The sequence below is a fragment of the Eublepharis macularius genome, chromosome 13 (assembly GCF_028583425.1).
Source record: "Eublepharis macularius isolate TG4126 chromosome 13, MPM_Emac_v1.0, whole genome shotgun sequence".
NCBI lineage: Eukaryota > Metazoa > Chordata > Lepidosauria > Squamata > Eublepharidae > Eublepharis > Eublepharis macularius.
Window position 1 is genome coordinate 57,501,716 of NC_072802.1, and position 26,779 is coordinate 57,528,494.

At 43.5% G+C, this 26,779-nt stretch overlaps 1 protein-coding gene across 1 annotated transcript in view; it reads left to right on the forward strand.

The window, feature by feature from the left end:
• PI4KA (phosphatidylinositol 4-kinase alpha) overlaps positions 1-26,779 on the forward strand; it is a 105,365-nt gene that overhangs the window by 76,067 nt on the left and 2,519 nt on the right. Inside the window, exons 38-53 of the mRNA XM_054995735.1 lie at positions 2,209-2,288; positions 2,432-2,625; positions 3,496-3,586; positions 5,511-5,678; positions 5,860-5,913; positions 7,645-7,765; positions 8,901-9,030; positions 16,474-16,544; positions 18,085-18,157; positions 19,080-19,150; positions 20,119-20,228; positions 20,907-21,011; positions 22,829-22,954; positions 24,134-24,254; positions 24,884-25,043; positions 26,089-26,178. Coding sequence (XP_054851710.1) covers positions 2,209-2,288; positions 2,432-2,625; positions 3,496-3,586; positions 5,511-5,678; positions 5,860-5,913; positions 7,645-7,765; positions 8,901-9,030; positions 16,474-16,544; positions 18,085-18,157; positions 19,080-19,150; positions 20,119-20,228; positions 20,907-21,011; positions 22,829-22,954; positions 24,134-24,254; positions 24,884-25,043; positions 26,089-26,178 — 1,765 coding nt within the window. The remainder of the gene's footprint in view (positions 1-2,208; positions 2,289-2,431; positions 2,626-3,495; positions 3,587-5,510; positions 5,679-5,859; positions 5,914-7,644; positions 7,766-8,900; positions 9,031-16,473; positions 16,545-18,084; positions 18,158-19,079; positions 19,151-20,118; positions 20,229-20,906; positions 21,012-22,828; positions 22,955-24,133; positions 24,255-24,883; positions 25,044-26,088; positions 26,179-26,779) is intronic.

Here is a 26,779-nt window from a genome sequence, read left to right on the forward strand (position 1 = left end):
CATTAGCATAACTAATTAGCATATGCCCTGCCCCTTTCCATCACCAGAAGTGTGTGATAACTGATTTGCATATGCCACATCCCCTGACATCACCTATCCTGCTGTTTTGGACCCAATCTGGCCATTCAGGGCTGAAATTGGGCCCAAAATGGCAAAAAGGGGATGAAAATGGCCGAAAAGGGGCCCAAAATGGTCAGGGTCAGGCCGCTGCTGAGCGGGAGAGTGATGCACCACCTATCAGAGGCCCGATCTGGGCCATTTCGGCCCCAATACAGGCCGAAAAGGGCCCCAAATGGCTGAGAGTCAGGTGGGCGGGACCACCTGACATGTGACCTCTTTGGGGAACTGCCGGAACTGTGTTCCGGCACATTCCCCCTCGAAATGAGCCCTGTTTCTAAGACAAAACAGTTAAGACTTAAAAACCAGTAGCTTTGTTTTTCTGTTGAGGTAGTACACTTGTAGTTGTTTCTCAGTCCATTCTGAAATTTAGATCCTGATGCACTCTTAAACATCACTGAAGACTTTCCTGCAAAAAGACCATTACTCTCTGGCAGTCTGAAATGCTAAGATGGCAGCATCGCAAGCACAGGAAGTTTACAAATGTACTTTTCTTGCCTAAATACTCAGGTGCCCTGGAAGCCATATGCCCCAGGGCTCCCTTTGTGTGGAATGCTGCCATTTCTCTGTCCCAGTTGCCACAACCACAGCCAGATAGGCTTTGACAGAAAGGAAGGAGGCATTTGGGATGGTAGAGAATGATCGCCCCGGCTAAGCTCATTATGAATCAGACCCAGATTTCATTGCAGTTTGGAAGTGGCTCATTAAGCGTTGGAGCGGGGGGAATGGAAAACTCTTTCCTTTATGCCATTTTGGAATTGCCAATAATCTGTGGTAGTTTGAACATTCTTCTGGCTGAAGACTTTGCATTGTGGAGCTTTGGGGTTGTTATTCACACAATCTTCAGCCCTTCTGTGCCTTAGAGTTGCCTGAAGGAGCTCTTTGTATCCTTCAAGCTCATAATAATTTAATGGCCTTTCAGAGCTGTTTAGAGGTCGCCTCACCTTTTCAAATAATTAAATGTCTACAGTAGAGTAAATACTGGGGAAAGATGATGGACTTAATGGCCTGCTGCCTGTGTTCCTCAGCATATTTACAGAATTGCCTGTAGTGGGTATAGCCCGTCTTCCCAGCCATACCACCATCACATTACTGTATTGTGCTTGCTAGTTTTCAAGACTTTTGCACAGTCAACAGTCTTGTCATAAATAGTTTTCATGCAAGTTAGAAGGTGGAACGCAGAAGAATTAAAAGAATAATTTTAAAAAGTGGAAAGGAATAAACATCCAAAAACAAACTCAGTAATCCTGAGTGATGTTGCAAAATTTGTGTACTAGCAATGTTATGTGTTCAAAATGAACACAAAGAGGTACAATAAAGTGTATGAATATTTGCCTACATAAGGTACAGTTAATGGCATAGGGATTAGTATCATTGCAAAATGCAATAAAAATTAATGCTACCTGGTTTTACAGTGTTCAACTGGGGAATGAGGCATGACAGGTTTATAAGATTATGCATAATGTGGAAAAAATGGAGAGAGAGCTTTTGCTCTTTATAATACTAGAATTCAGAGTCACACAATGCAATTGATAGGCAGTAGATTCAGGATAGGCAAAATATTTCTCAGTCATAACATATTTAATTCATGGAATCTGTTTCCACAAGATGCACTGATAGCCCCTAACTTTAGATAGCTTTAAAAGAGGACTAGACAAATTCGTGGAGGGTAGTTCTGTTAACAGCTATCAACCACAATGCCAAAACTCCATTTACAGATGTAGTGTACCTCTGAATACCTATCAAAGGAAGGGGGTTACAGCAGATGAGGGCTGTTGCCGTTCTTGCAAGCTTCTAAAATTAATAATTGTTCCAATGATTTCCCTCCTCTAGTTCCTAAATCAATATAAGAAGGTCAAAATCTTATAATATTTTGAGGCTGGAAAATAAGAGTTCTAGGAGAAGTAGCACTGAAACATTGGAAAATTATATCAGTTAACATGCAGTGATTGGATGTTGCAACCCACTGACTCATAATAATGTGGTCTGTAGTGCTGAAAATTTCGTACCCCGTTTTTGTTAACTCTGTGGAAAACGAGTGCTTAGTCTGCCTGCAATCTTTAACATTTGATGAGGCTCTCTATCTTTTAGGCATGTCTAAGAAGACTAATAGAGGTACCCAGCTACACAAGTACTACATGAAAAGAAGAACTTTGCTTTTGTCTTTCCTGGTAAGCGATCTCTTCTTGGATACTGTAAATTCTTTTGTCCTGCCACAACTAAACGAAACACAAGTGGAACATTTTTGAGGGTGGGGTGACAATGCATAGTGTGTTAAATTTGCCAAAGCATGTTTCCTATCCTTGCTTTCAAGGCTACTGAGATTGAACGTCTCATCACATGGTACAACCCACTCTCATCCCCTGAGTTAGAGTTGGATCAGACGGGAGAAAACAGTGTTGCCAACTGGAGGTCCAAGTACATCAGCCTAACTGAGAAACAGTGGAAAGACAATGTGGACCTGGCATGGAACATTTCTCCTTATCTGGCTATCCAGTTGCCCACGAGGTACATAGAAATGATTACTTAATTCTTATTAATTACATGTATATCCTAACTTACTGCCATCAGAGTCCTCAGCAGGGCTTTTTTTCTGGGAAAAGAGGTGGTGGAACTTAGGACTGCACAATGACGTCACTTTGGGTCAGCTGGAACAAGGGGGGAGTTTTTAAAAGTTTAAATCACCTTCGGTGAAAATGGTCACATGGCCAGTGTCCCCGCCCCCTGATCTCCAGACAGAGGGGAGTTTAGATTGCCCTCCATGCCGCTGGAGTGGTGTGGAGGGCAGTCTATACTCCCCTCTGTCTGGAGATCAGGGGGTGGGGCCACCGGCCATGTGACCATTTTCAAGAGGTGCTGGAACTCTGTTCCACCATGTTCCCACTGAAAAAAAGCCCTGGTCACATGGCTGGTGGCCCCGCCCCCTGATCTCCAGACAAAGGGGAGTTTAGATTGCCCTCCGCACCATGGCGCGGAGGGCAATCTAGACTCCCCTCTGTCTGGAGATCAGAGGGCGGGGCCACCAGCCATGTGACCATTTTCAAGAGGTTCTGGAACTCCGTTCCATCGCGTTCCAGCTGAAAAAAAAGCCCTGATCCTCAGAGTGGTATATTTCAGGTTCCCAGATCCGGTTGTCTATGTAGTCAGCTAAGGTTAGCCCCTTACATTCTGCTGGCGCTGCCAGGGCTGGTGATACAGGAAAAGGTAACAAACATGGTTTGTGCCCATTGTAACCTCCCAGATGCATGCAGCTGCCAGCTAGCTCTAAGGCACAAGGCCCTGTGATTCAAGGATTCATCACCAAGGTTCACCTTGCTCCCAATATATTTCCCGGTATTTCAGATTTAGTAACATGCTTACATTCCCAATTGCTTCTAGGTTTAAAAACACAGAAGTGATTGTAATGGAAGTCACCCGTCTGGTTCGCTTGGACCCAGGAGCTGTCAGTGATATACCAGAAGCTATAAAGGTAATTGCCTGCCCGTGTATATTCAAGTTCTGTCTGTAATCTAAGGAGTTGCTGTAGGGCACAGTGGGCAAGCCTGTTGTTGCTCCAGAGCTGCTACTGTTGCGTGGAACTGGCAATTGCTAAAGCAGTCAGCCATCACTTTTCTCCATGGTATTATCTAGAGAAACTGCTGGGTCTGGTGCTTTGAGTGTGGTGGGATGAGATGGGATGTCGTTTATCTTGTTTTTACGCAAGCCTAAAAGCAGTCTTACTTGTTGGGGAGTGGGGGTGCATGAAAACCCTGCCAGGAGGGAGCAAAGTCACAACAATATTGCCAAATTTTAGGTCACATTCCTTAAGATATTTCTCGTTATTTAAGGTAACGCTTCTTGGTAATAATGTATAATAGAATGTACATAGACTGAATACCTATTCAAGTGTTGTTAGCAAAGACTTTACACAGCTCTAACATACCTAAGAGTGGTGAATGGACCGCTAGATTGTGTTTGGCCTGAAACAAAAGCATCCCACTTCCTCCTTTCTCTCATTTGGAGCACTGGGTGCATCATAATTAATTATAGCACTCCTTTAATGTTTCTGCCTTAAGAGCCCTTCGTACTTTATTCATATAATGTCAGAGAGCAAATGGCTCTATCAGCGGAGATGTTTGTGTGGATTTTTTTAAATTTTTCCTCAATGGTGCCAAAGTGGAAATGATACAGACAAGTTTAAGAATGTTTCTGTCCCGCTAAAAGGTTTCTAACATCAAAAAGGATTGGTGGCCCCTTCATTGTCGTACCTCCCCAGGCTCCATCACCTCAGGCATTATCTTCCATCCTGGATCACTTTTGTTATTGTAACCAGGATGGGAAACAGATGCCTGAAGTGACAGAGAATAGGAGACAAGGCAGGAGAGAGTTTGGCTTCCCTTTCTCGTGGAAGAGTGAGACACCCACCCACACTCAATGGACATGTTCAGTCCAATGGGACAGGTATGTGGCCAAATAAACGTGGTTACTCTTTTCATGTCTATAACAACAACCACATTCGATTTATATACCGCCCTTCAGGATGATTTAACACCCACTCAGAGCGGTTTACAAAGTATGTCATTATTATCCCCACAACAACAACACCCTGTGAGGTGGGTGGGGATGAGAGAGCTCTGAGAGAGCTGTGACTGCCCCAAGGTCACCCAGCTGGCTTCAAGCGGAGGAGTGAGGAATCAAACCTGGTTCTCCAGATTAGAGTCCTAACGCTCTTAACCACTACACCTAGCTGACTCTTGGTGCATGTCTGATTTTTAATTATAATTTGTAAGGTAAGTTGCAGTTTTTTCATGATTGTTAATTAAACTTGTATGTGCGGGCAGGTTTTTTCTCCCCCCGGAGCCAAGTTTTGCTCTTGAAAATGGAACTCTTCAGCAGAAAGGCACAAGATTCGGAAAGGGTAGATAATTCTAGAATCCAGGACTTTTTTTCTGGGAAAAGAGGTGGTGGAACTCAGGACCACACAATGACGTCACTTTCAGTCAGCTGGAACAAGGGGGGAGTTTTTTTTAAGTTAAATTGCCCTCAGTGAAAATGGTCACATGGCCAGTTGCCCTGCCCCCTGATCTCCAGTCAGAGGGGAGTGTAGATTGCCCTCCGCGCCACTCCACCGGCGCAGAGGGCAATCTAAACTCCCCTCTGTCTGGAGATCAGGGGGCGGGGCCACTAGCTATGTGACCATTTTCAAGAGGTGCCGGAACTCTGTTCCACCGCGTTCCAGCTGAAAAAAAGCCCTTTCATAATTTAGTCAGATGTGGGTTAAATTCACTCCAGCTATACATGGCTGAGCTTGGTTCTTTGATTTGCTTGTGGAGAGAGCAGGTTATAAATTTAATGCAATAAATAAATAAAATAAAACAAATTTGTTCAACCCCCCCCCTCTTTTCTGCTTTCAGTACCTTGTTACGTGGCACACAATAGATGCAGACGCTCCTGAACTCAGTCACATTCTATGCTGGGCACCTACAGATCCCCCTACGGGCCTCTCGTATTTTTCAAGCATGTATCCACCCCATCCTTTGACAGCTCAATATGGAGTTAAAGTTCTGCGGTCATTCCCTCCGGTAAGAAACTGAGATGCCAGATGATGTTTGTTCGTTTAGGTTCATGGTAAATTAGATTTCTGAAATATTTCACATCTGCTTAACGTTTTTAGTCATGGGGGGAAAAAATTAATCGGGATGGATTGCTTCTGAGAAGAGGCTATAACTGCTGTCGTCTCTGTATCCCCTTCTTTCCCGCCAGGATGCCATTTTATTTTACATTCCACAAATCGTGCAGGCGCTTAGGTACGATAAGGTAAGGACATATAAGTATAAGCCAAGTTTATGTTTCCGGTCTTTTCTACATATATCAGTGCTTTCATGCAGAACCCCTGTTACAGCTGTGGCTGTCGAGGCAGTTTCATGCATTTTCCCAGCCACAGTGTCCACAGTGGCTGTTTCACCTCCACCACCACCACCACCCAGCTTCCACTGCCCCACTGAGGGTCTTTCCCAAGAATTCTTTTCCCTGGTAATTGACATAACTATATAACGCTATAGAGGTATGTTGATCTATCGCTTACAGTTTATGGTATTTTATCCCATGTCCAGGGCTTTTTTTCAGCTGGAACACGATGGAACAGAGTTCCGGAACCTCTTGAAAATGGTCACATGGCCGGTGGCCCCGCCCCCTGATCTCCAGACAGAGGGGAGTTTAGATTGCCCTCCATGCCACTGAGTGGCGTGGCGTGGCAGGCAATCTAAACTCCCCTCTGCCTGGAGATCAGGGGGCGGGGCCACCGGCCATGTGACCATTTTCTCCAAGGGCAACCCACTGAGTTCCACCACCTCTTTTCCCAGAAAAAAAGCCCTGCCCATGTCACTTCATTGTGCTGGTTATTTCTGGAATTCCTAGGAGGAGGGGCGCAGGGGGAGAAGAGCAAAGGGGAATGGGTGGAATTGAGGAATGAAGAATATAATTTTAGGCTTACAGTAGGCAAGAGTACTGAGAATGAAAAGAAGAGTAATCTAGTGAGCAGAAGAGTTCAAGATAGCAAAGAGAAGAAGCAGGAAGACCACCCAAGAGTGGCAGAAATCAATTTAAAAGCAAGTGAGAGTGTGAGCAAGGGTTTAATTCCTTTGAAAGAGGAAAAAGGTCAGAAATATGACAAGATCTAGTAAATGAGAGAATATGTGATGGGGTGGGCGCGAGGGAGAGAAGAAGGAAAGATAGCCCCAGATCCTGAACCTAAAGGGTTGAAAAAGTACTTAGAAAATGGAAAGCACGGAACTGGGAATGAACAGAAGCTCTTATAGTCACTCTGAGAGATCACTGGCAGTTTTCAGATTGTCCAGATCAAGCGCTTCTTTTCTTTTTCTTTGCTTAGGAGATCGAGGCAGAAACAACATGCCAGTTTGTTCATGTAAAGGCTCCTAGCTTGTTTTGGTCGGATCCTATTAGTCCAAAATGGCTAAGCATTTTATTTAATGCTTCATTATGTATCCCATTTTCCCCCTGTGATGGCTCCATTCTTATGGGGTGGCTACCCAGTGAAGTGAGGGCTTGTAACGCCTTCACGGCTTTTAAGAAAAAGCTGCAAAGTAGCCGTTTTGTAAAAGGGCTTTTTACTGTGGTGTTTTATTGTTACGGTGCTCTGATTTTTCAGTCTTGTTGGCCTTTGGTGACAGTATGTTTAACTGGGGCAATGAAAGCAGTGTGTACCTACAATATAACAGTAAATCTGAGAAAGCATCTTATATAAGAGCGAGCTCATGGCTGGACTAAGCTTTAAATAGAGAATTCTCTGGCTCAGAGCTTAGCACTCTTAACTACCATACTAACACCAACCGTCTTGGACCTTTTCTATTTACTTTTTCATTACTAAACCTGACCCTTTTCCTTAATTTTCCTTAGGGTGCTTCTGCAAAATCCCTGTAGTCCTCTGTCCACTATGTCTGTTCATCTTTAGTATCAAAATGCTGCTGCCAGGAAATAATTCTGTGAATTGGCAATGTTTAGCTTCTTAGCACTGTTATACTTTCTCAGATGGGCTATGTACGGGAATACATCTTGTGGGCTGCCTCCAAATCCCAGCTTTTGGCTCACCAGTTTATTTGGAATATGAACACTAACATCTACTTGGATGAAGAGGGACATCAGAAAGACCGTGAGTCCTCAGTGCTGTGGCTTGTTGGCCTACAAAGATCCTTGGATTATTAAACCTGCAGCGCTACTTATGGTGTCTTCCAAATGTCATTTATCAAATTGCTGAGGGTGTGGGGCAGCTCCACTTGCTGATGAGCTTACTGCTGTTGTTGCTCCCAAAAATGTCTTGGGGCTGCTCGGGGATGTATGCTTTTAAACTGAGAAGGGAAACAGACAGTCCATCAGTTAATTATCATGTTCTGGACTATCCTGTGGACCAGGCAAAGCATAGGTTTCCACCACCAACTTATGTCTGCTGCTATGCTTCCCTCTTAACACATTGTTGAAAAAAGACACATGCTGTGATTGAAAGAGGATGGGTGGTGCTTCAGTGGTGGAGCAACTGCTTTGCACCCAGAAAGTGCCAGATTTGATTCCCAGTATCACTAGTTTCAAAAGATCGGGTAGTAGATGATGTGTGAGGCCTCTGCCCAAGACTCTGAAGAACTGTGCTGCCGGTCAGAACCGCTGAGATTGAAAGACTAGCCGCCTGGCAACTTTGTGCATTTAAGCATTACCTTGCCTGAAGCAGTAGCCAATGGGGGAAGCAGAGTAGAAACACAGCAAGTAAATTGTGTTATATCCTATGTCTGATATTTAGATATTACATCAGTTTTAAACTGTTTTTAATCTTTTTATTCAATATGTGAAATTTCTTAAATATGTGTTTCTTTTGTACGTCTAGTCTAAGGACCGTAGCTACCTTCTCCAGCTACAAGTTATTGGTGGGGGGGGGGGGGAGATACAACAAGGAATGCGAGTTCAGCCCTGTGAATTGTGGCTGGATTAAAGTTAACCTGACGCACCGTCTGACATTCTGTGCTTGCATAGAAATTGAGAAAATTCAGGAAAACTTTAACTGGAGTAGTTTCCATACATGAGCCACGCCTTATTCCCTCCCTTGCTTCCCTCCCAAAGTTGAGATTTTCCTGATTTCAGTGGCACATGTTCAAATCTTTTCATTAAAAATCAGAGAGGCGTCAGTGGTTATGATCTAGCCAGTTATTTTGCTTCTTGAAAAGCAGCTTCTGAATGGCTTTGTGGGGAGGGATGCGCCGCTGGAGGTCTCACGCATCTTCTTTCGGTTCTTCATGTAGCTGACATCGGGGAGCTGTTGGAGCAGCTGGTAGAGGAAATAACCGGCTCGCTATCTGGACCCGCAAAGGAGTTTTATCAACGTGAATTTGATTTCTTCAACAAAATCACCAACGTTTCAGCCATCATCAAGTAAGTATGAGCTGGGATGGTAAAGTGTTGAGTGTCAGACTAGGACACTCTTAAATCCTCACTCTGGAATGAAATCCATCGGGCAGCCTTAGGTTAGTCCCTTTGGCTCACCCTAACCTAGTTCACAGGATGATTATGAGGGTGAAACGGAAGAGAGGAATACTATATGTATGCCGCCCCTGAGCTCTTCGGAAGAAGGGCGAGGGAGAGTCAGATGCTCAAGAGATCACACTTACCGTCCGCAAACAATTCTGCCAGTTATTGTCTAGGAGTTTGGTCTGTATGTTGCCTTGCAGCCTTTTCTATAAAATGTAGATGACGTATTATTAAAGATTGTTGGTCCATCTCTTAGGACTCCACGGTTTGATGCAAAACAACAAAGAGTCCAGTAGCACCTTTAAGACTAACCAACTTTATCGTAGCATAAGCTTTCGAGTGCCACAGCTTTCTTCGTCAGATACATATGGTTTGATGCGTTACCAACATTTTTACCATATATTTAAGTACAATTTTTGTATGCGTGTTCACATAAATGAAATACAATTTCTATTCTTTCAGGATATGTTAGCAAAACGTAAAAACAGTTATACTGATTCCTTTTTTAAAGTCGGCCAGAGGGTGGCAGCAGCTTGACACACAAATATAATTTTTTCCAGAATGTACATCCTACACATTTTGAAACCAATATCCCACTATTTGTATACTTTCAAAATCAGGGCAGTTTTCCAGCGACTTCAAGGTGGTTGTTGGGGGTTTTCCGGGCTGTATTGCCGTGGTCTTGGCATTGTAGTTCCTGACGTTTCGCCAGCAGCTGTGGCTGGCATCTTCAGAGGTGTAGCACCAAAAGACAGAGATCTCTCAGTGTCACAGTGTGGAAAAGATGTAGGTCATTTGTATCTACTCAGGAGGGGTGGGGTTGAGCTGAGTCATTCTGTAAGAGTTTCCCAGGGTGTGGAATGCTAATGGCGGGAGGCTTCACTGTATCCTGAGGAGGTTCTTTTGCATATGGATTGGTGCTTGATGTGCTAATCTTCTCTGCAGGGCTATTGTCGGGTGTGGAGTGTTTAGTTGGCCTGGTGTTTTTCAGAACTGGAGCCCATGCTCTGTTCATTCTTAAGGTTTCTTCTTTCCTGTTGAAGTTTTGCTTATGCTTGTGAATTTCAATGGCTTCCCTGTGCAGTCTGACAAAGTAGTTGGAAGTGTTGTCCAGTATTTTGGTGTCCTGGAATAAGATACTGTGCCCTGTTTGAGTTAGGCTATGTTCAGCCACTGCTGATTTTTCAGGCTGTCCAAGTCTGCAGTGTCTTTCATGTTCTTTTATTCTTGTCTGGATGCTACGCTTTGTGGTCCCGATGTAAACTTGTCCACAGCTGCAGGGTATACGGTATACTCCTGCAGAGGTGAGGGGGTCTCTGCTGTCTTTTGCTGATCGTAGCATCTGTTGTATTTTTCGGGTGGGTCTGAATACTGCTTGAAGGTTATGCTTTTTCATAAGCTTTCCCATCTGATCAGTAATTCCTTTGATATATGGCAAAAACACTTTTCCTGTAGGTGACTGTTTTTCCTTGGTTGTTTGATTCATCCTGGGTTTGATTGCTCTTCGGATTTCATTTCTGGAGTAGCCATTTGCCTGAAGTGCGTGGTTTAGATGATTAATTTCCTCATTGAGAAAGCGCGGCTCACATATCCGTCTTGCACGATCCACTAATGTTTTCATTATGCCTCTTTTCTGTCGGGGGTGGTGATTGGAGTTTTTGTGTAAGTACCGATCAGTGTGAGTTGGTTTCCTGTAGACCTTGTGACCTAACTGAAAGTTTGCTTTGCGGATGACCCAGGTATCCAGGAATGAGAGTTTTCCCTCACTTTCTTTCTCCATTGTGAATTGTATGTTCAGGTGGATGTTGTTGAGATGATTCAAAAACTCCATCAATTCTTCCTCCCCATGGCTCCAAATGATGAATTCGTTGTCCCATTGGAAGTAACTGGTTGTCAGACAATGATGGAATAAGGCTGTTACATCCTCTGGGAAAATCTGATTAATCAGTGCAATAGTGTCTTTTACTGGAACCTTGGTAAACAGGGATACAACATCAAAACTGACAAGTATGTCTTGTGGATTGAGTTTCAGAGAACTGATACTGAATGGCTACTCCAGAAATGAAATCCGAAGAGCAATCAAACCAATGGGACAACGAATTCTATGAACAGATGGATGGGGTGGCCATGGGGAGCCCACTCAGCCCAGTTATAGCAAACTTCTACATGGAACATTTTGAAAAAACAGCTCTAGAATCAGCACCCCACAAACCCAGTGTATGGTTCCGGTTTGTGGATGATACATTCATCATTTGGAGCCATGGGGAGGAAGAATTGATGGAGTTTTTGAATCATCTCAACAACATCCACCTGAACATACAATTCACAATGGAGAAAGAAAGTGAGGGAAAACTCTCATTCCTGGATACCTGGGTCATCCGCAAAGCAAACTTTCAGTTAGGTCACAAGGTCTACAGGAAACCAACTCACACTGATCGGTACTTACACAAAAACTCCAATCACCACCCCCGACAGAAAAGAGACATAATGAAAACATTAGTGGATCGTGCAAGACGGATATGTGAGCCGCGCTTTCTCAATGAGGAAATTAATCATCTAAACCACGCACTTCAGGCAAATGGCTACTCCAGAAATGAAATCCGAAGAGCAATCAAACCCAGGATGAATCAAACAACCAAGGAAAAACAGTCACCTACAGGAAAAGTGTTTTTGCCATATATCAAAGGAATTACTGATCAGATGGGAAAGCTTATGAAAAAGCATAACCTTCAAGCAGTATTCAGACCCACCCGAAAAATACAACAGATGCTACGATCAGCAAAAGACAGCAGAGACCCCCTCACCTCTGCAGGAGTATACCGTATACCCTGCAGCTGTGGACAAGTTTACATCGGGACCACAAAGCGTAGCATCCAGACAAGAATAAAAGAACATGAAAGACACTGCAGACTTGGACAGCCTGAAAAATCAGCAGTGGCTGAACATAGCCTAACTCAAACAGGGCACAGTATCTTATTCCAGGACACCAAAATACTGGACAACACTTCCAACTACTTTGTCAGACTGCACAGGGAAGCCATTGAAATTCACAAGCATAAGCAAAACTTCAACAGGAAAGAAGAAACCTTAAGAATGAACAGAGCATGGGCTCCAGTTCTGAAAAACACCAGGCCAACTAAACACTCCACACCCGACAATAGCCCTGCAGAGAAGATTAGCACATCAAGCACCAATCCATATGCAAAAGAACCTCCTCAGGATACAGTGAAGCCTCCCGCCATTAGCATTCCACACCCTGGGAAACTCTTACAGAATGACTCAGCTCAACCCCACCCCTCCTGAGTAGATACAAATGACCTACATCTTTTCCACACTGTGACACTGAGAGATCTCTGTCTTTTGGTGCTACACCTCTGAAGATGCCAGCCACAGCTGCTGGCGAAACGTCAGGAACTACAATGCCAAGACCACGGCAATACAGCCCGGAAAACCCCCAACAACCATCGTTCTCCGGCCGTGAAAGCCTTCGACAATACGACTTCAAGGTGCTTTGCTTTTAAAAGTCCAGATTTTTCAGGCTTACATCATAGACCATCAAGATGGATGTTATTCTACACATTTTAGTCAGTTGTTGAATTAATTTATCTACAGCATCTCTGATCTACCTTTCTCCATGGACTCAAGGTGAATTACAGTGTAAAAAGAATTAAAACCACAGTACATACAATAATCTATCATCAAACATAAAACAAACACTGCAACATCCCACCATTGTAAAAACACCCTCCTAAACTATTCCCTTCTGTATAATATGCAAAAAGAGAACTCCGGAGGGGCTTCTTGACATCGGCTTGGCACCGATGGGCCGAGATCATCCTCACCATCCCTACCCTCTCTGGAGCCACTTCCAGTCCCAGGAAGGCTTATTCCCAGGGTGTGTATTAATAGCCACGCTGGTCAGGTGGCTGTAGTGGGGAGGAAGAAGGGAACGAGAGCCTCTGTTTTGCATGGGTGGAGCTCTGCTCATTGGTGGAGAGAGAGAGTGATTTTGCCCCTGTCCCCACTACAGCCCAACAGGATGAGAAATGGCTCCAGGGGGAGCGGAGAGTAGGGACAATCCTGCAGTCATTGCACCTGTGGATCGAGAAACTCAATCCATTGTCAAGTTAGCCATTCTACTGGGCTGAGACTACCACTGAGAATACTTGGGTATGGGAGGCCCTGATTTCTCTTGTTTGCAGTGCGGTACTTTCAAAAGGCTTAATGCTGAATAATGAATCTGTTACAGTGGAGGATATCGCAGAGGAAGTCCAGCAGGTTGGTATGTCCCAAGCCGTGAAGGGCTTCATAGGTCAAGTTTTTATAGAGTTAAAGTTTGGAAGGCAGGTAAAAGCAAGCTGAAAAGAAAAATTGATGGCAATAAGGAGTAGTGGTGTAGAATCTAGAGCCAGTTTGGTGGTGCGGTTAAGAGCGTGGGACTCTATTCTGGAGAGCTGGGTTTGATTCCTCACTCCTCCACTTGAAGCCAGCTGGGTGACCTTAGGCTAGTCACAGTTCTTTGGAGGTCTCTCAGCTCCACCCACCTCACAGGGTGTTTTGTTGCGGGGATAATAATGACATACTTTGTAAACCACTCTGAGTGGGTATTATGTTGTCCTGAAGGGTGGTATATAAATTGAATGTTGTTGTTGTTGTTGTAATCTAAAGAACTTGAATTTTGTACAGCAAATAGGTAATTGTCACTCAGTTTTTTCAGAAGATTTGGGTGACTGGGCTGAAAGTGGCATGTCTCTCCCCATCCCACCAATGTATTTCTTGTAAATGGGAAAGGTGGGAGGGTGTCGCCAGCCTGTATTGGTTGCAGCAACACCATGAATGACATGAAGTGCAACTACCCCTCTCTGCTGCTACTTGTGCACCTTTTGAAGTCTAATTTTATTACTTTTTATTAGTTCACTATTATTATTATACTCGTGGTATGCTGTCCTGTTGTACTACGTATGGAATAGCTTATCTAAAGCTTGAGCAAAAAAATAAATTAGTGTACACTATAGAGCTATCTCCTCTTCCACACAAGAATGCCCCATCCATGAACGTTTCTTCTTTCCCCCTCCTCCTTTAAATGTTTCAGTTTAACTTGTTTCTTTGAAGGCTGTGCTCTCTCCCAATCTGTTGCAGAAACATACACCTCCCATTTGTTTGTGTATGTGCTTTTGAAGTTGTCTAAAAACTGATAAGATTCCATGTGCATTGGAGTTACTTAGCAGTCAGTTTGCATTTGGTATAAATAGCTGAGCCCTCTACATGCCAACGTATAGAACTTGTTACATTATTGGAGAAATCAGTATGTGAACATTTTGATCATTATCTATATAGTTAAAGAAGTAAATATGTGAATAAAAATGCCAGAAGCTGGGGGGAAATACTGATCTTGGATCCAGTATTATGCACTTTGCAGATTTCTTTTCCTTACTGAGCTCTGTTGCCTTACACCAAAGGACAGTTGTTAAACTGTAAACTATGCTCTTGCCCCCAAACTCACTAGTAAGTCTGGCTGAATTTAATGATGTCTGTTCCCAATTAAGTGTGCAGAAGATTGCAGAATGCGCCTATACATGCAGCCACAATGACTGTTCTTTCAAATTATGTTAATTGCATATACCAGTAGACAGCTTCACTGTTAGCTAGGCAGAATTCATTGGCAGTCTGTATCTACGTGATAAACCGAGGTATCTAGTTGACGTGCACCTAATATTTGCTGCCTAATATGTTTAACTTGGGCCATTGATTCTTCTGGGTCTCAGGTTTTTGTGGCTTAGCTGATTGTTTGAGCAAGCAAAAGAACCTGATAAGGCTGCTCTTTATCTTAATCCCCCTGTAAATAGCATTTTGGCCAAGAATAACCTTTCATTGATCATGCAGCTGGAAGTATCCTGCAGTTCATCTTGAAGTTGAGAGTGTATTCTCTGAGCACAAAGTAACTGATTAAAAGTGGCGTTCTGAGCAGCTAGCTGTTTACAGTTGACCTTGGTCATGAACCCTAAGCCCTAACATGAAATGTACAGCGTCTCCCAGGGTCATTTCACACACGTGGCTGGATCCAACAATCCCTCATCAGAAAGCCGTGAACGTCGAGGATCTTCCCTGCTTTTTCTCAACCCAGCAGCCGAGTCCGGCACTGGGAAAATTGATTCTGAGGCACATGGAATCTACATGGGTCAGTGGGCTTCAATGAAGGAAGGGAAGGGGATGACTGTGCTGATGGGAGAGGGGGGGGGGTTCTGCCTCCTTCCCCTCTTCATTGCAGCCCACTGACCTTTGTGACTTTTACTCCATTTGAGCTTCATAAGCCAAGGAAGCCGCTTTCCTGTGGTTGGAAGTAGAAATCAAAAACATTACATATTTAAACAATTAAACAATAAAGATTTTTTTTTTACCCTTTATGTATCACTGTAATGTTTAAACATTTTCCAAGACTTGGAAAACTGGCACAGGGCTACCTGTGCATTTCAGTATCGTCTGTGCCTGTGGTATGTGTGTTTTTCCAGTGTCAACCTTTAATATTGATGTGCACTAGATTAATACTGGAACATGTTAACTTTTCTTAATAAGGACCAGTAGCAGAGCTAGTATGTAAGAATATGACTGTCTAATAGATTGTGAGCTTGTTAATGTTTAAACAATACAATTTTTGATAGTTTAAATGGTTGCTTTATTGAATGGAATTTACCTCTTTATTAGTCAGAAGGGACTGCCGGGATGATGGGGAAGTGGGGGTGATCCATGCTCACTTTTCAAGCAGATCACCAGATCCAACCCATCAGATCAAGCAGATCACTAGATCCAACCCATCTATGTAAAAAAAAATGTATAGAGTACATCCCAAAAAGTAAGGTATTAATGAGACAAACACATTTAGAAATACATGCTGTCATAACATGTACACTCAAGGCACATTCCATTTAGTGCGATAAGATCTACTTGTCATTTCAGAAACATAATAGAAAAGTTTGTCTATTGTTTGATTTATGACATTGTAGCCTGAAATTGGAAGAGGGAAGCTGTCATGAGTTTATAACTATACCAGAAAAATAAATTCTAGGGCCATGAGTATATTCATTATTTCTACTAATAAAAAAACCTGTCTCGGTTGGAATTTCTGCGCAGGGCATAGTGGTTTTGTGAAAAGTGTGTGAATAAGCTAAAGAAAGGGACCCTTGTAAAATAGCAGCATTACTGGCAGCTGACCAAAGCTGAAATACATTCAAATGTGGTATTTTATGAATGTTTTGCTGTCCCCCTGCTGTCCCCCTGCAGTGAAATGCACTGCTAATATCGCAGATTTAATCAATCAGGTTTTTTAAAACAAAAGTCTCTTCTTCATAGGCCTTTCCCTAAAGGTGAAGAAAGAAAGAAGGCCTGTTTGAATGCTTTGTCTGATGTGAAAGTGCAGCCTGGTAAGAAGCCTAAATTGCTAACTTTTGAATGTTGCAGGTAGCATTGTCACAAAGTAGTAGGCAGTCTTTCAAGCCCTGCAGAACACTTCATTGGGCTGGGTGTGAAGCAGAATAAATTTAAGACACGGAAGCAGGGGAAGAAAGAGAAAGAGAGAAATATGTTGGCTGGCATGACGATTGAAAGTTGCTTTGCTGTAGTTCATAAGAACCTTAAAATGAAGTGGGAATAGATACACGATGCATCACAAATAAAGATCTTGGGCTGTGTCAAAGGCCAAATAAATACTTCATATTCTCCTGGAGAATATGAAAGCCAGCAGTTAATAGAGCATTCTTCCAAAGTATGGAATATATGGGGCCGCGTGTTAAGCGGGGAGCAGAAATTAAGAGAAGGTAGCCTCCAAATTAGCAAAGCTGGAGATTTAATTTTAGGCAGTGTACAATTGTTAACATCTTAGCTCCCGGCGTCCGCACATGAGCAGCTTTAGCAGTTGGACTGTCCCCCTCTTGCAACTGAAGTGTTTTGGGTTTTTAATCATGTCCTTTAGATGGCTGTAGTAGCACAAACACTGAAGTTGATATAGAGGTCTTGGTCTTGGTCTCAGATAATTGATCTTTTAACAAGGCCAAAAATGAAGGGAGAGAACTCTTGCCATAGTGTGAGGAACACCCGGTGCAGTCTGCCGAAGCCAGCGTGTTGGAGGAGCAATTCAGGAATAAGGCTTTGCTCATGAAAAACCTTAAATGTACGATGGCATAACTTTTCATAGGCCAGCACTCCCCTCATCAGATGCATTGAGTGGTTTGGGAAGCTTACAGTGCTGTCCTAAGCAGGCAAGTTTACTCCTGCAGAAGTCTATTAAATGAGGCTTATTTAAGTGCTATTAAGATGGCACTGTTCCGTAGATATATACCTGGGTACAAAAGAGAGCATGTAAATATAAAGTGATACAGGATTCTAGTTTCTGCTTTCAGCAGTCCAATATCCTTTGGGAATGAGTTTCCCTCCGTGTTACGGGAAGTCAGATCAAATTAATGGACCAGTAAGCCCCTGAAGGCTGCAAGTTTAGAGAGTAAAGAGCCTGCTCTCCTGTTCCCTAAATGACATCTTCATGAAATAAATAAAAAAATAAAATTTTAAAAAGGTATTCCCAGGTTCATGAAATCCTTGACAATATTTGGCTCTAGTCAAGCCGTAGATGATCACTTTACACAGTATTTTACCAGTCAGTTGACTGGTATGGCAACCCTATGCATAGCCTAACGTAAGCATGCACAAGAACAAAATAATTGTTCATGGAAAACACGGAAGCTCACTGGATGACATTGGGCCAGTTACACGCTCTTAGCCTAACCTACCTCACAGGGTTGTTGTGAAGATAAAATGAAGGAGAGGAGAGTGAAGGCACTTTGGGTCCTCGCTGGGGAGAAAGGAAGGATTATAAATAATAAATGACTTCTTGGGCATTTGTCCTTGCACTAGCTTGGCAACTTCACATGCTTTACCAAACAACTGTCTTCCTCTCTCCCTCTTGATTAGGTTGTTATTTGCCAAGCAATCCTGAAGCCATTGTTTTGGACATTGACTACAAGTCAGGAACACCTATGCAAAGGTATGCTGGTCTTGTTTTATATCTCAGCTCAATTTTTGTGTGTTACGTGCTCTCAAGTCACTTCTGACTTATGGCTACCTTACAAAATAATGACCTCCAGAACATCCTATCATGGACAGCCTTGCTCACTCTTGCAAACTGCAGGCTGTGGCTTCCCTATCCATCTCAAGTTGGATGAGCCTCTTTTCCTGCTGCCTGCAGCTTTTCCTACCATTACTGCCTTTTCCAGTGAGTCTTATGATTTGACCAAAGTATGATAGCCAGCAGCCACAGCTGCTGGCGAAACGTCAGGAACTACAATGCCAAAACCACGGCTATGCAGCCCAGAAAATCCACAACAACCATCGTTCTCCGGCCGTGAAAGCCTTTGACAATATAAAGTATGATAGCCTCAGTTGAGACATTTTAGCTTGTAAGGAGAATGCAGGCTTGATTTGATCTAGAACCTGCTTGTCTTTTGGCAGTATGTAGTATCCATAAATCTCTCCTCCACCACCCCGTTTCAAAAGAACCAGTCTTCTTCCTGTCTTCTTTTTTCATTGTTCAAGTTTCACATCCATACTGGGGGATTTAACTCCAGTAAAAATGTGGTTACTTTATGTAGGATGTAACTGTAAAAGGGGGATCATGTAAATTCACTGAGAATAGGTCCATCAGTGTGTTCAGAGGCAGTATAGCTCTGAATGCTAGTTGTTGGGAGGCAGCAGTGGGGGAGGGGGGCTTTGTCCTCTGTGTACCTGGAGGGGGTTTTCTGGGATAACTGGTTAGCTACTGTGGAAACAGGATACTGGACTAGATGGCCCTTTTGGTCAGATCCAGCAGGTGCTCTTTTTACTTTCACATGTCAGTTGTTCTTTATTGATTACATCATTCATTCTTTACTGATTACTTCAAACTCCTATCCCTTTTTTTGTACTTTCAGTGCTGCAAAAGCGCCCTACTTGGCCAAGTTTAAGGTAAAAAGGTGTGGAGTCAGTGAACTTGAAAAAGAAGGTTAGTCCAGTATCTCTATTTATACTATTCAATAAAACTTTCCATTTTGATTGGAATTTCCTGGGATTTCCCCCCACCCAGGGCTTTTTTTCTGGGAAAAGAGGTGATGGAACTCAGTGGGTTGCCCTCAGAGAAAATGTTCACATGGCTGGTGGCCCCGCCCCCTGATCTCAAGACAGAGGGGAGTTGAGATTGCCCTCAGTCTGGAGATCAGGGGGTGGGGCCACCAGCCATATGACTATTTTCAAGAGGTTCCGGAACTCCGTTCCACTGCATTCCTGCTGAAAAAAAGCCCTGCCCCCACCCCTCCCTCCACTTAGGAATCACCAAGAGTTTTTCAGCCATAAGCAGGCACATAGTAAGTTTTACCATAGAGTTGTGGTGATTCCTAGAGCTACCCACTGTCACTTTTGAGTTTTATCCAGAAGTGATGCATTAATGTTGGCAATGTTGCTGACATCATATGCTCCCCTTTACGTCCCCATTCCCCCTTCACCTTCCCACCAGTTGACAGGCTCAGCCTGGCAACCCTACTGGAATATGTGACCCCAAGGATTTTAGCAAGGTACGTCATGCCTTCAGACTATGACAGTGAATATTATTGTGCCCAAGCAGCTACATAAAGTGAGAAGCAGTTTTAAGAAGTGATCGTGTTGCAATGGGTGTCCCAAGTTGGTATCCCCAGAGGTTTTCCCAACATGTTGCAACAAGCTGAAGAATCATGCTTCTCCTGCCAGGGGGACAGAGAAGAACTCTTCGAGGGGTACTACTTGCCTTGAATTGAAGGAGAATATTATTTGCGACTGAAGTTCACGAACCAAGGCTGGTAGTTACAAACTTCAGCACAACTAGTTAAGTGCCATTATTTATAGTGGTGACAGCAGCGCTAGTAATCAGAACCAGGTTTTAGTGGTCTCCTATTTTTCACAAGTTACTAATTGAGTTTTGGGGCTTTGCTCTTTTTCTAGGTCTCCGTTGTCGTTCTGACTCCATAGATGAAAGTGGAGAAGACGGGGTAGAAAGCAAGAAGGTTTGCTGGCAGGCAGCTATTTTTAAAGTAGGCGATGACTGCAGACAGGTATGATAATATGAGACTTTCTTAGCAGTTGGTCTTTAGCAATAATCATAGTACATCAAAATAACAAATTTTGGGAGGAAGGTTGCTGTGCCATCATGTTGGCAGTTGCTCCCACGCTGATGGTGGACTGAATAAAATGTATTTATTCCCAATGCTGACAAGTCTATGGATGGTGTATCCCTGTCTTAATATTGATCTTGGATGAAACTGACTTGGTTAGCTGTGTCGTTTTTTTCTTATTAGCATGTGTAAATTTCACAAAACTTTATCCAGTTAATTTCTTACCCTTCTTCAGATTCTGATTTGAACAATCTAAGGGTTAACTATATGTTGAGAGGAAAAGATCCCATATAATTAGAGGCATTTTATCTAGATCCCTGTTTAGCCTCCAACTTGCATCATTGCAAATCATTTGCATCATTAATCTAATTTGCATCATTGATTTTAATCCAACTAATTACCTCGGGTGGTCTGCCTGCACCCTGTTATAGTGATCAGCACATTGCAAAGATTGAGTCAAAGTAGATTGAATAAACAAAACGATTACACTGACAATATTGTTTAGACTTTGCAGGATTTTAACCAGGAGGCAGGTGCGTGCTCGCGTACATGCATATATATCTGTTCAGCTGCACATGTGTGCGATTCTTCTGACATTTGTCATTTATTCCTGGATAGGACATGCTGGCTTTGCAGATCATTGATCTTTTCAAGAACATATTTCAGTTGGTAGGACTGGACCTCTATGTGTTTCCCTACAGAGTAGTGGCCACAGCTCCAGGGGTGAGTATTTGCTGAGCTACTTGCTCAAATAGTAGGTCAGAATTTTATGCAGTCACAAATGACATCTTCTGTGAAGACGATGTGAAACTCCCATAGGCATGTATTCTAAGCATTATTTTTTAGGGCAGGGGTCCCCAGAGTGGTGCCCGTGGACGCTATGGCACCTACCAACACCTTTCCTGGCACCCATCAAGTGTTTTTACAAAGTGGGTGGGGCTCCTGCCCAGCAGGGCATCTGATTGGCCATTGGAGATCTGATTGGCTGTGCAGATTAAAATAATTTTGTTTCAGTGCCGGCTGCCACTACAGACTTGGTTTTCCTCTTTCACTCTTCCCCATTGCGTTATTTAAAATGACTCCTCTTGTACCTTGTACTTGGGCTTCCTTTGTGTGTGGCTCCACCTCCTGCAACAGCAATTTTGTCATTAGCTCTGCCTCCCTTGATGGCCATTTCGTGGTCATGCCCACCACTCCATGTCAGAAAGGCTGGGAGCTCCTGCTTTAGGGTCTCTGTGCAGCCCCATATCGACGGCTGTGCGTGCACAAACATCACTTCTAATCGTTTTGAGGAGAGCCAAGGGTCTTTCTGCCCCACTGAGGCCCATGAAGTTTCACGATTCTTTTAATAGTTACAGTTTATTTTAGAAAATTATGGACTACCTTTCCAAATGTTCAAAGTGAGGAGCAGACTATCCAGAATGTGGACTGTGGAGCTTCAATTTAAAGAAGGAGTCTCATGAGGGGGGGGGAGGGGGAGGAGAATGCCTGTGTGTACCCTTTTCCAGGGCTTTTTTTCTGGGAAAAGAGGGGGTGGAACTCAGTGGGTTGCCCTTGGAGAAAATGGTCACATGGCTGGTGGCCCCGCCCCCTGATTTCCAGACAGAGGGGAGTTTAGATTGCTCTCCGCACCGCTCAGCGGCACGGAGAGCAATCTAAACTCCCCTCTGTCTGGAGATCAGGGGGCAGGGCCACCAGCCATGTGACCATTTTCAAGAGGTTCTAGAACTCCATTCCACCACGTTCCAGCTGAAAAAAAGCCCTGCCCTTTTCCCTTGCCCTGCTTTCCTGCTGAAAATCTCTCCCTGCTTTTAGCCCCTCTGGGCTCATGGGGTAGAAAAGTATGAAGTGGGAAAATGAGGTGAGTTGGAAGAATAAGTAAACCCTCTCCCTGTGTCCTGGTCTTCCTTTAAAATCACATCTTCAGCAGTTATTTTGTATAAGATAAAAAGAATTGGTAAGAACAACACGGAAGGATATGGATTGTAGAATTGCATTTGGAGCTATACAGCTATGGTGCTGAAGGGTCGGGTGGACACTGCCATGATCATTTTTCTTCTGACTTCTACTCATGTAACTGAAGGGAGTTCTTTGTAAGCTTTCCACGCTGCTCTTTTTGCAGTAGAGCCCCTCACTTCTCTGTATATAAAGTGGGAGATCTCGTGCGCGCAGTTTTAGAACGCTGAAGCACTTGGGCTGAGAGCCATAAAACAATGGATCCAGTTCCATGAACGAAGGAGAGCCTTTCTTCTCAAACCCTCGCCCATCTCATGCCACACAAGGCAGGTGGCTTTTGAAACTGATACAGCAGAGACGTCAGCTGATTAAGGGAGAAAAAGTGGAAAATTCCAGTGGATTCATACGAATCAGGGGTGCCTAAAGCTGCAGCGATGTGTACTTTTCTCTTCAAAGTAAATGCACATAGGATCAGACTGTAAATAGTTCTTTGGATCCCAGACATCATGCGCAGCTGCCATTGGTAACTGGCATGGGACTGTTGTTATTAGCAATTTTTTCATTTTTCTCCTTTCCTATTTCAGTGTGGTGTTATTGAATGCATTCCTGATTGTACTTCCCGCGATCAGCTGGGTAGGCAGACGGACTTTGGGATGTATGACTACTTTACAAGACAATATGGAGATGAATCAAGCCTAGCATTCCAAAAGGTAATGTCACCCAGATACATAGGTAAGCTTTGGCTATAGAGACGTTTTTTGATCATGGGCCCCCTTCCCCAGATTACATGTTTATTGCAGCCTTGTTAAGCCTCATGTCTGAATCCATTGATATTGTCAGCGTCATGAGCCAATATACTTGTCGTCTTGTGCTGGATAGGAAAATGCCTAAATGAAAACTTCTATCCTTGCTTAATTATTCACTTACGAAAGTGTTTTGATTCTGCTTCCCATTCAAAAATGGGATCCTCAAGACAGCTAAACAATCTTAGTGAATGCATTAAGACAATTTTTAAAAAATATTTAAAAGTTCTGAATAATGCAACAGCAAACTGAAAATGGTTAAGCAGCAGAGCGGCAAGAGCCAAAGCAATACAAACAGGAAATCCAAAGCTAGAGGATCCCGAACAGGTGTCTATCCAGCCTCTGGTTGAAGATCTCCATTGAGAGAGAGTCCCATCCCCAAAGTAATTAGTTTCACTGTTGAGTGGCTCTTACTAATAGGACGTTTCTGCTAATGTTAATATACACACACAAACATACACATATGTACAGACAAACTAGCAAGTGGGATATCAGGCAGGGCTAAGTGTTTCAAAGTCTGGGCTCCACCACTGAGAAGACCTTATTGTGTGTTCCCACCTTGTGATCCTCCACACTTCCTGCAGAGAGACAGAGATGGTTTCTATACTGGTGTCCCTTCCTTGAGAAAGGTATTAGTTGATATCCAAAGGAAAGGACAGATTATTAGTATTGTTAGGCTTGGTTAGATTTTTTATCCTAACCTTCCTTAAAGGGTTGGGTATAGATAAGAGGGAGAGACAATTGTAACAACTACCTTGTGAGATAGGCTAGGCTGAGAACTAAGTTACTGATCCATGGTCACCCAGTGAACTCCATAGAACCTGGTGATCCTCCTTGGTTCTAGTCAAGACACCCCTCTAACCGCGATAGGTACTGTCTGTTGCAGAGATATAACTCCCCATCTCAGTTCATAGTGTATCAGATGAGGGGACAGGCACCTGTCGGCTATGCTTTGCTTACAGTTTGAGGTGCTTGATTTTCTTCTTGCTTCCTTTGCTGCTCATCCCACCCAGTTTCTCAGCAGCTTCCTTAACCCACCGCCGTTTCTCTCCATCTAAAACTGTTGACATTGTCTCATCTATACAGGCTCGCTACAACTTCATCCGCAGCATGGCTGCCTATAGCCTTCTGTTGTTCCTGCTCCAGATTAAAGACAGGCACAACGGCAACATCATGCTGGACAAACACGGGCATCTCATTCATATTGGTTAGTTCAGTTGCTTGGGGTTTTTTTGCCTTCTTGTATGTTATATTTCTGATGGTTGTAACCAAAAAGTGGTGTTTCGTGGACACGTGACCACCCTTTCACCCTGCCAAATTTGGAGGATGTGGACTTCCTGAAAAATAAAATATTTGTGCTTTGCTTATAATCACAAAATCTTGCAACATAGAGCAATTCCTGCCTTATCGCTTGCAAGGAGTGATGTTTTTCTCCTTGAGTCGAAAAATCAGCTAGCAAGAAGAGAGTTAAGTGTGGGCACATGCACGTATATGCTCTGCTCCTCCACTTAAGTTTGCAGCCTCCCGAGGCTGCTTTTCATTTTAAAAAAATCAGGGCTTCAGTGCACATTTTTGCATGTAAAATGGAGTTTGCTTCACAGACATTTAGTACTAAGGGATATCAGCACAAACAACCTTATTTATTTGTGCACTGTTCTTTTATGCTTTTTGCTAACTTCTAAAGTGCATACAGGATAATACCAAGTCTCAGCCATTTTTTTAAAAAGTTCATTACAATAATATCTGAGATGTTATTGCAGCAGCCATTTCATTGTGACCAGAAACCGACCATAGTCCGCCAATCTTTCTCTGTCTTGCTCTCTCTTGCTGGCACAGATTTTGGTTTCATGTTTGAGAGCTCACCTGGTGGAAACCTGGGTTGGGAGCCGGACATCAAGCTGACCGATGAGATGGTGATGATCATGGGAGGAAAGATGGAGGCGACGCCATTCAAGTGGTTCATGGAGATGTGTGTCAGGGGATACCTCGCAGTCAGGTGAAGGCGCATCTGCTGTTGGATCTGGTCTTGAATTACTACTCCGAGATCTAATAACTGCATATTTTTGCCCTGCTGCAGATGCATCTCTCTTTGAAGCCCTGCCACAGAGATGACTCGTCTAGCTGTTCCCAAGTCTAATACATAGCCAGAGTGGTTTAGTGGGTAGAGTGATGGACTAGGATCTGGGCAATCCAGGTTCGATTCCCGGCTCTGCCAGGGAAGCTGTCTGGGTGACTTTAGGCCACTTGCTCTCTCAGCCTAACCTACCTTGCAGGGTTGTTGTGAGGGAAAATGGAAGAGAGGAGAACAGCGTAAGCCACTTTGGGTCCCCACTGGGGAGAAAGGCAGGTATAAATGAAGTGAAACAAGTAAAATAAAATAAACCACCTACTGCCATCATCCATCTTAAAAGCTATATAGGTTAAAAATCAAATTCTGTATCAGTGCACACAGAGGAGCATTCGGAGCACTGGAATTCTTGGCTTTCTTGGAGCTGAAAAGCAAATGTGCCTAAGTGGGAGCAGGAGTGTGTGCGTGGTAGCTCTGCACCACACATTACATTGCAGCAAGCCTGAGGTTCGTCACGGTGTGTGTATTCCACAGGGAATTTCAGCTTGTTATCCTCACTAACGCTATGCATGGTTTTAAAAAAAAGTGTGATGCAGCATTCAGTTTCCAAAATACAGTTTCTCAGCATCCTTCCCCCACTGGCAGGTAACCAATTTTCAACATTCCATTCCTGCAACTACCGTTTGTGTGTGTGTGTAGCTGCCAGGCTCTGAGGAGTGGAATTGCCTTTTGTCGCAGTAATTTCGTTAGAGTGACAGATTGTGGATGGCAGCGCAGCTTCATCAGCAAATGGAAGAGGATTACACTGTGTAGATTTAATTACTGTAATAAGGTGTGATCCATTCCCAGCTGAGTTCCACCATTTTATTGTGTGTGTGTGTGTGTGTGTCTCTCTCTCTCCCTCTCTCTCTCTCTCTCTCTCTCTCCAGCAGCCAGAAGAGTCTGAGAACTCTTGCCTTCTCTTCTTTTGCAGGCCTTACATGGATGCCGTGGTCTCACTGGTCACGTTAATGCTGGACACGGGGCTGCCATGTTTTCGAGGGCAGACAATCAAGCTATTAAAGTAAGCCGCACATATTGTTAATCGTGGTGTGGAAGCAAGAGGGCTGGATTATATTTTTAAATACATATATTTTTATTATATGTATACTCTTACATTGCACTAGCAGAGGCCTCTCATCCTGGTTGCTGATGAAGGTTACATGCTTTGCTGCAGTGGTGCTGTCCCTGAGATCACTAGATGTTTACTAGGGATTTTGCTTTATATTGAAGGTCTTGTTGCAATCCAAAAATTCCCATTTCTGCTCAGAACACCAGTTATCTCCATCCTAACCACCCGGGCCATAGTAACAAAGCTTGATAGAATTATTACTGTTAAATGAATGCCACCTTTCCATCAGTAGCATAAAAATGACACATAAGTCATAAACGGCACAAAAATAGTAAGTAATGCAAAAATGACACAGAACTTAGCATCCATGCTTTGCTCAATCTCGGCTGTCTTGGTGGGGTGGTGTTTTTTGCACCATCCAAACCAAGTCATCCTTCAACTGTCTACTTTTCAGTGTTTCCCTGTTTTGCTGTGATCTTTCCTGAATGATCACATGATGTCTAAGCAAGCTTGCTCATCAAGTGGACAGGAGGGTATTCGTTTCCAAATGCCC